Source organism: Haplochromis burtoni, unplaced genomic scaffold, assembly GCF_018398535.1.
Source record: "Haplochromis burtoni strain Fernald_Lab_line unplaced genomic scaffold, NCSU_Asbu1 Contig_2998, whole genome shotgun sequence".
Classification (NCBI taxonomy): Eukaryota; Metazoa; Chordata; class Actinopteri; order Cichliformes; family Cichlidae; genus Haplochromis; species Haplochromis burtoni.
This window is the reverse complement of record NW_024585359.1, coordinates 1-8,850: the sequence shown is the minus strand read 5'-3', so window position 1 is coordinate 8,850 and position 8,850 is coordinate 1. Positions and strand designations below refer to the sequence as shown.

At 41.2% G+C, this 8,850-nt stretch overlaps 1 protein-coding gene across 1 annotated transcript; it reads left to right on the top strand.

Annotated features, from left to right (window-relative positions):
* Positions 1–1,513: 1,513 nt before the first annotated feature.
* Positions 1,514–1,799, top strand: LOC121811869 (the record flags this gene model as incomplete). The annotated part of the gene is given in 1 exon segment (XM_042217788.1): positions 1,514–1,799. A coding segment is annotated over 1 exon segment (172 nt), but the record flags the coding sequence as incomplete, so codon positions are not given.
* Between the last annotated feature and the right edge of the window lie 7,051 nt (positions 1,800–8,850).

Sequence of the window (8,850 nt, the reverse complement as noted above, 5' to 3'; positions counted from 1 at the left end):
GATCGTTTGATATATGGACCTGCAGCGGAGTTTAGACCCAGACACGGCTAGTGACGTCAGACTGAACAACCGGATAGCAAAGGTTACTCTTTCAGTTCTGGACTGAAAGAGTCCAGAACCAATAACCTTATTGATTCTTCATAAGATACCAATTTGTCTTTGCAAAGGCATGTTTAGTTCTATGTTGAATGTCTTTTGGATTGCATATTCGTTTTAGCTTTTTAAGGGTTTTTAAGGTTCAGTGAATTTACTTCCTCTTCTAATCTATTCAATCCAAAATATGACATTATCTTTTCCAAGTTGTCTTTTCACCACTATAGTTTATCACTAAAGCATTCCAACCAAAAATTAGCAGGTTCTATTATTATAGCATATTACAGCTTATTGCAGGCTCCGATCTCCTTCACTGGCCCATTTTGGCCTCCACAGCATGTTTTTGTCCTGTCTTCCTGGCCTCAGCCCAACCGGTTGCGGTAGATAACCGCCTCTCTGTTTCTGCTGGAAGTTTCTTCTTGTTAAAAGTGAGATTTCCCTTCCCACTGTTGCCAAAGTGCTTGCTCATAGGGGCTCATACGATTGTTGGGTTTTTCTCGGTATCTATTAATGTAGGGTCTACATTACAGTATAAAGTGCTTTGAGGAGACTGTCGATGTGATTTGGCGATGTATAAATAAAACTGAATTGAATTGAGCCTTAATGCAGGCTCTCTCCTTCGTCTGTCCTTTGCTAGCGCTCCGCCTCTTGCAGGCTCTCTGCTTTCTCTCCTAGCCTTCACTGGCCTTGATCTATATCACAGATCATGAGCTCTGTCTCAGCTCCGTAACGCTCTTCTGGCCACCGATGGCCCTTTTACTCTGCCCGCTCTGTGTTTCATTTACCACAATCCACTTCTAAGCTTAGAATAGAATAGAATTATTGTTACAATAAAATTGTGGAATTGTTTGATTGCTTTCTGTTTATCAGTAAATCATGTTCCGTTCATCCTAAAAATCTCTGCTTATTGAAATGAAGCTTACACATGGTTCAATAAAGAAAAATCTGTATCGCAGATCTGTCTGTGTTTGTTGGCCAATCTATCCTTTTCATCACTTCCACTTTCCTGTCAAGCTCACTGCTGACATCACTGGTCTAGTCCAATTATCTTTCTATCCGGCCCTCGCAGTCTTTCATGCAGACCGGCTCTTCCTCATCTCAGCCTCTCACATGTTACTCAGAGCTCCATCCAAGCCTCTTCATCTTCATCTCCTTTGTGAATGTTTTGTCTAACTTCTGCCTGTTACTCCCAAATAATAATTTACATTATTTGCAAACACTGAGTTTAAAACTAGTGATTTTGTATTATTATTTTGTACACACTCATTTCCTGTTATGGCATTAAGTTTCTTTGTATGCACCACTGGCTGTATAAACATCACTGGATAACAGTCCTTTCTATAGTCAGTGGTGCATAGGTTGTCATTTTTAAATAAAGCTTGTTAAAAATGTCGAGGGGTTTTATTATGAAAGGAAGGAACAGGAAGAAGTTCTTTTGCACATGCGTAGAACGTTTCTGGCTCTGCTCGGTAGTCGAAGCTGAAAACGGCTGTGTACTTTATAGCAGATAAATATTTGAGCTGCTGAAGTAACGATGTGTTCAGTCGAGTATTTGAGAGACTTTGTTAATGAGCGACTAACGGCTGCTGCTGAAGAGATATTCGGAGCCTTTGTAAAAACGATCGTCCAGAATGAGGCCGATGCCAGGCAGCGCATACTCCGGGATATCACCGTTAAGTTCCCCAAAATAAAGTTACAGAGAATAGGTACGTAACAAAACCACCGCTGCATGATAAAGCTGCGAACTAGTGGATCAGTAGCACGCATTTAAAGGGGTGAAACGGACAGGTAGATGTAACGAGGTCACGGAAATGCTGCTGTAAACTTCACTGAAAATAAATTGATGCCCTCGGGTTATTGTGAAGGAGCGCATACCTGAAACGGTTAACTGCCGGTTCCAGATGGCGTGGGAAATTGATTCACATTTCAGGCGTGGGTGTAACACAAAGAAGGTTACTTTATAGTTTGATATCGATCACATAACGCGTTTCTTTTGTTAGCAGTGCATGTCTCTTTGTGTCTCTGCTTTTGGCCACATACTGATTTATATAACCCCACCCCCCATTCTCTCCGTGGGATACTACTACATCTGTCCTTTCAAGTTGTCTTTGTGTTAGCTGCGTTGAGAAATCTGGAGAAATTATAAAGCTCATGGACAATGGAGACATTCAAGGAGCAGCAGAAACGAGCACAGCGAGCAGGAAACACAGTATTATCCCAGTTATATTTTCCCAGTGCAGTAGTGTGTTTATTTCTAACACGACTGCTCTAAAACTTCAACTGTATTCATGCTATCAGTACACGGTACTCAGTTTGTTCAGGTCCCAGGTGTCCCTTAAGAGGGTCGTTGACCCACTATTCAAATCAAATCCAAATCAAATCACTTTTATTGTCACATCACATGTGCAGGTACGCTGGTCCAGTACATGCGAGTGAAATTCTTGTGTGTGAGCTTCACAAGCCACAGAGGTGTGCAAAACATACCATAACATAAAACAAGGAAAATATAAGAATGGCTAAATCTGAGAGTAATAAATATATGTACAATATATAATAGTATATGCATCACTGGATGTGTATACTAAATATGTTTTTCTACATGTGTGTGTGTATACATATTTTACAAATTAAATAGAGTAAACAATAAATAAAATGTATAAACTATACAGAGGTTGGTAGTTGAACATGTGCAAAACAAGTGGCATTAATGTACAGTATGGAGTGCATAATGTTGAAGTTCCAGTAGTAAGGGTGAGGTGTCTATGATGTCTATTCATCATGTGAGCCAAGGTGTCAAAAAAGGGTGTAGGTCGCTATCGGCAGAGACTTCGGGTGAAGCCATTGTGGGACCTCGCCTCGCCCTATCATGTGACTTATTTAGATCAACTGACGCAAGATGTGAGTAGGGGTTGAGGTGCCTGGGAAGGGATCTCAAAACTGGGATGTAGGTAGCAGACAGTTGGTGTCGTAAGCCCCGCCCTCTGTTCAAGGATGGTTTCTTTCACTCCTCTTTCAAACCATCTGTTTTCACTGTCCAAAATGTGGACATTGGCATCCTCAAAGAGTGACCTTTAGATGCAGATGTACAGCCGAGTCTTGTCCTGTCAAGGTGGCTCTTCTATGCTGTGCCATGCGTTTATGCAGTGGCTGTTTAATTTCTTCACTGCAGAGGTCTGAGCTCTCCTAGTTGCACTCCACAGCATACACTGTGTTGCTTAGCTTGTGTTTGGGATTAACCAGTTTGTGTATGAGTGTGTGGCTCATTGGTGTCTGACCTTCTTTACTCTGCATCTGTGCTGGTTGGATGAAGGCCCAGCTGGGATAACCACATATTTTGAAAGCTTTGTTTACATGTGTGTTCCATTTCTTTACCTCCTGCCCTGGGCGTGTTTTCTGCCCAGTGTTGTAGGGTCCAAGTTTGTGTTCCAGACGGTGGTGGGAGTCAAAGAGGAGGTAGTGGTCTGTGTGTGTGGGCATTAGCTATACTGCCGCAGCGTCCTCTGTTGTTGTGGTTGTGTCACATACAAATGACATCACAGGACTTGCAGTTGCGTTGCTATGACGTCCGACACACATTGAGGTGGTATTTAGTAGTAATTAAAAACAACAGTAACGGAGTCGAGTCAGGCTAAGTTGGTAATAATGGAAGATAAGCTGTTGTGGTGCAGACATGTACGACTGTGTTGGTTTTATGGTTGTTTTATTGATGTAGGAGTACAGAAGCTCAGAGCTTTACAGATTATACAGAGACACAAACACTCAAATGTCTCTATGTCCAGTTTTTAACTTCTTCCCTTCCTCTATTTTTAATTTAACCAGATTAAAAACCTCTTTTTCAAGGGAGACCTGCCAAGATAGGTAGCAGCACATATCTCACAGTTACGGAAATTACACAATTAAACACAGGAACACACACACACACAAAAGCACTTCCTGTGTCAGTGCTTATGTGCTCGTATTGTCTGACACATGTTGTTGAGGACAACACTCCAGCAGTTTCCTGTGCCCTAACAGCAGGCACACATGGACGTGACTGTGTTGTGGTGGCCTGTGTTTTTAACAAGGCTAACACATATCCCCTGAACTAACTTTCACTGTGTTTCTGTGTTTCACTGTTTCCGTGTTTCTCTGTTTTTCACTGTTTCACTGTTTCACTGCTTCACTGTGTTCCACTGTGTTTCTGTGTTTCACGTTTTCTGTGTTTTTCTGTGTTTCACTGTTTCACTGTTTCTGTTTCACTGTGTTTCACTGCTGTTCTGTCTGTTTCACTGTTCTGTGTTTCCTGTTACTGTGTGTTCACTGTGTTTCACTGTTTCTGTGTTTCTGTGTTTCTCTTTCTCTGTGTTTCTCTGTGTTTCACTGTGTTCACGTTTTGTGTGTTTCTCTGTGTTTCACTGTGTTTCTCTGGTTCTCTGTGTTGCACTGTTTCTGTGTTTCTCTTTATGTGTTTTTCTGTTTCTCGGTGTTTCTGTGTTTCACTGTGTTTCCGTGTTTCTCTGTGTTTCACTGTGTTTCTGTATTTCACTGTGTTTCACTGTTTCTGTTTCACTGGTTTCACTGTTTCTGTTTCACTGTGTTTCACTGTTTCTGTGTTTCACTTTGTTCCACTGTTTCCGTGTTTCACTGTGTTTCTGTGTTGCACTGTTTCTGTGTTTCTCTCTGTTTCTCTGTGTTTCTGTGTTTCACTGTGTGTCTTTGTTTCACTGTGTTTCACTGTGTGTCTTTGTTTCACTGTGTTTCACTGTTTCTGTTTTTCTCTGTGTTTCTGTGTTTCACTGTGGGGACAGTGTTCTTTGGGTTGTATGCACTCCTTGCTTTCTCCAAACATAAGCGGCGTCTCTACGGCCAAAGAGCTCTAGTTTCATGTCATCTGCCCACAGGAGGTATTTCCAATATGCATAATCTTTCTCCAGGTTGTCCTTAGTGTACTTTATTCTGGCTTGAGGGTGAGGGAGATTTTTTTGTTGGTCAGTAACGTTGCAGTCCATTGTCTGGGTTTTAGAGATTGTATTCTTTGAATCTACTTTTCACAACGTGGCTAAGTCATTCACTCTAGTGTCTCGGGAGCTGTTCTGGGTCTTTAGACCGCTGGATCTTTCTTCAGGCATTTTCTGTATTGTGTGGCACACTTTATATTTCTTGATGTTGCTTCTAATTCCAATTCTTTAAACCTGGAAACGCTATAATAACTTATAGCCACCTCCTGATTTGTGAGCAACAAAAGTTATTTTTCTCAAGTTTAAATGTCTTTGGTTATTTATATATGACTTCCAGCGCCACTCCAAGCTTGCAGCCAGTATCAGCAGCTGCGATCTGACAGAGTCCTTTTTTCTCTTTGTCCTTAATGTAAATATGTAAGAAAATTGTGTATGTTTCTGTCCTGTGCCCTGTGTACTCTTTGTTTGTATATGTGTCTTTTTGGCTGCTGTTACAACCAAATTTCCCCTTGTGGGACAATTAAAGGATTATTCTATTCTATTCTATTTTTGGCATGATGTTCAGACAGCTCAAACCTTTGCTGGACTGTTAGTGTGTGTACATTGGAAGATAGCCCTCAGTTTGAACGTAACAAGCTTTGATGATTACAGAGTTAACCTTGTAGAGTTGATGGATGTGCCTGTGCTCCAAAGCACATGACCGATTCAGGACTTTTGTCGACTATACGAACTTCATACTATAAACCAGTTTTGAAATTGTGTTGGTAAGCAAAGTAAAAATAGGCTTATAATAAATAATCTACAGCAGGGGTAGGCAACCTTTCTGATGACGAGTGCCATTTAAAATTTCCTCAGAAGTCAGTGTGCCATATGATTGCATTAGCAATAAATTTAATAACTCTCTATATGAACAGTTACACAATATATAGAACCACTTTATAGAATTATATTTGTTTGCAGATGTTGGCAGCTATCAGCGAATAGTTATCAGCTGTTTTGAAACAAAAAAAAGACACTTTTTATCCATAACAAGAACTACATGACAGCAAATGCACTGTACAACACTTTTAGAAAAGTTATTTGTTAATAGACTTGATAAATATATTGAGAAGCATAATCTCCTAAGTGATAACCAATATGGCTTTAGAGTGAAAAGGTCCACTTCGATGGCAGTGATGGAACTTGTTGAAGGGATATCTAATGCAATAGATAATAAGGAATATACTGTTGGTGTTTTTATAGACTTAAAAAAGGCGTTTGATACAATTGATCATTCTATATTAATGAATAAACTAGAGAGATATGGCATAAGAGGGATAGCATACAAGTGGATGAAAAGTTACCTGGATGAAAGATATCAATATGTCGAATTCAATAATGTAAAATCTAAGCAGTTGAAGGTAACTTGTGGTGTTCCTCAGGGCTCTGTGCTGGGCCCTAAATTATTTATATTATATATAAATGACATATGTAGCATTTCCAAACTGTTAAAATGTGTATTGTTTGCTGATGATACCACTCTGTACTGCTCAGGTAAAAACCTAGAACAGCTTCTGACTACAGCGGAAAAGGAGTTAAATATATTAAAAAACGGTTTGACATATATATAGGGATGGATATCGTTTAGGTTTTATCCGATACCGGTGCCAAATCGGTACTTTTGAAACGGTGCCGGTGCTCAAACGGTGCTCAAACCGGTGCTTAAAGAATGGAGAACACAAAATTGGTCCAAAAACCTCTCATGTTCAGCTGTTTTTTGTAAAAAGATAACAATGTTAGCCTTTTCTGCAGCTATGGGGCATATATGGTATCACTCTTGGCTGGAAGCAGTGCTTAAACAATGGAAAAAACACAAACTTTGTCCAAAAACCTCTCATGTTTACTGTTTTCCACTTTTTCTTTGGTCATTTTAGCCTTTTTGGCCAGGGTGAAGGGAGTATCTGCCATCAAACAAGAAGACAGCCGCATGTAGCTATGATGATGTTTGCTAGTTCACCTTACATGCATTAATGTAATAACGTGGTTAGCCTACTCAACGTAAATTACACACGAACAACATTAAGCTACTCACGCAGAGAAGAACGGCTGCTGCTGCATCATCATCCGTCATCATTTCTGCTACACTGGCAGGGCTAGGGGCCAGGACTCTCCTCTTCGGGTTTTTGGGGGATGTTGCATAACAGGCAACCCACCCGCAGTAGATGTGCTCGGTGTGAGGTCTCGCAGCAAGCTATCAAATACGGCGCATTTCTCGGCTTTTAAAAAAAACGCTATGCGTCGCCAGGTGTTTCATCAGATTCGAGGTGTTACCTCCTTTGACAGTATCACAGTATCAGCTTAAAGCACTTGTTGCTGCTGAGTTTGCATCTTTTGCTGTGAAGTACAGCCAGACTTTGACCGCTTCGCCTTGGCATTTTTAATCTGTAGCTCTGCTCTAAAAGAACGTACGTACCTGGGCCCGCCTACTATCCTCGGAAACGTAAAATGATTGGCTAGAAGTGTATCACAGCTCAGGAAAAAAAGCACCGAAATAAAGCACCGAAATGTGCGCTGCTTTTCGGTCTGGTTACTACCGTTTATGTCAGAACCGGTGACATCATTGCACCGGACACCGGTACCCATCCCTACATGTATATGTGTATATGTGTGTGTGTGTATATATATATATATGTGTATGTATATATATGTGTATGTATTAGGGGTGCAACAATATTCGTATCGATATTGAACTGTTCGATACAGTGCTTTCGGTTCGGTACGCATATGTATCGAACAATACAAAATTTTTAATTTATTTTATCAACTTTCCTTCTGACGATGCTGTCTGTGTTGAGCGCTCAGTGGATCTGCGCTCGACAGTGCAGCCTAGGCGGAGTAGTCGAAGCAGATTCACTGAGCGCAGGGCAAGCTAGCGAGACAGAAGTTAAGCTCTCCTTGCAACATGGCAAATTGAACCTCCCCCACCCTCATTCAGATCTGGCGTTTGGAACTATTTTGGTTTTCATGTGACGTATGACCCTGAAGGTAAGCGCGTCATGGACTAAAGTAAAACAGTATGTTGGATGTGCCACGCAATGCTCAATTACATGGGTGGGAACTAGTGCGTTAGCGCAGTTAGCTCGTTAACGTGTTGGCCGTCCAGCCCCACGCACGGGGCGATCCGCGGTAGCTCGTTAACGGAGATTTGCCGTGTTGTGGCGTTAACGTCATTTCAACGAGATTAACGCTGACAGCACTAGTGGGAACACAACGAATATGACTGCACATTTACTCCGACATCATCCTAGTGCAAAGACAAGTGGAAGCAGACAAAAACAACAAGCACGCATGCTACAAACTTTACCCGAGTCATTTAGACAGCCGTTAGCACATGATTCTCCTTATGGGGACCTGATATGTTTAATATGCTGCTGAGAATATAGCCCAGAAGAAGCGTATAGTATAGCTTTTATTTTGGAAAGAGCCATTTCTCTGTAATAAACTCTCTTTTCCAAAGATGAGTGATTCCTCAATCAGATACAGGGCTGCAAAATTTTTCCAGTCGGGCTACCAAAATCTATCTCTCCCTGCCCGTCGGGCTATTGTAGGAAGGAAAAATATATGTCAATGCTTTTGCATTCTTTCGGAAATGTAGCTGGGTAATTATGTCATTGGCATCGGTGAGCCACTGTCAATATGTGACATATTGAAATCGCGTTTGAATTTGCGCTTGTTTTTTGCTTTCACTTTGCAATCGGCGAACTGTGTATAGAGAGCAACAGCACTGATCTGTGAGTGATGATAATTTGTGCACCAATTCCTGTCGTGGAGGTGGTAAAGG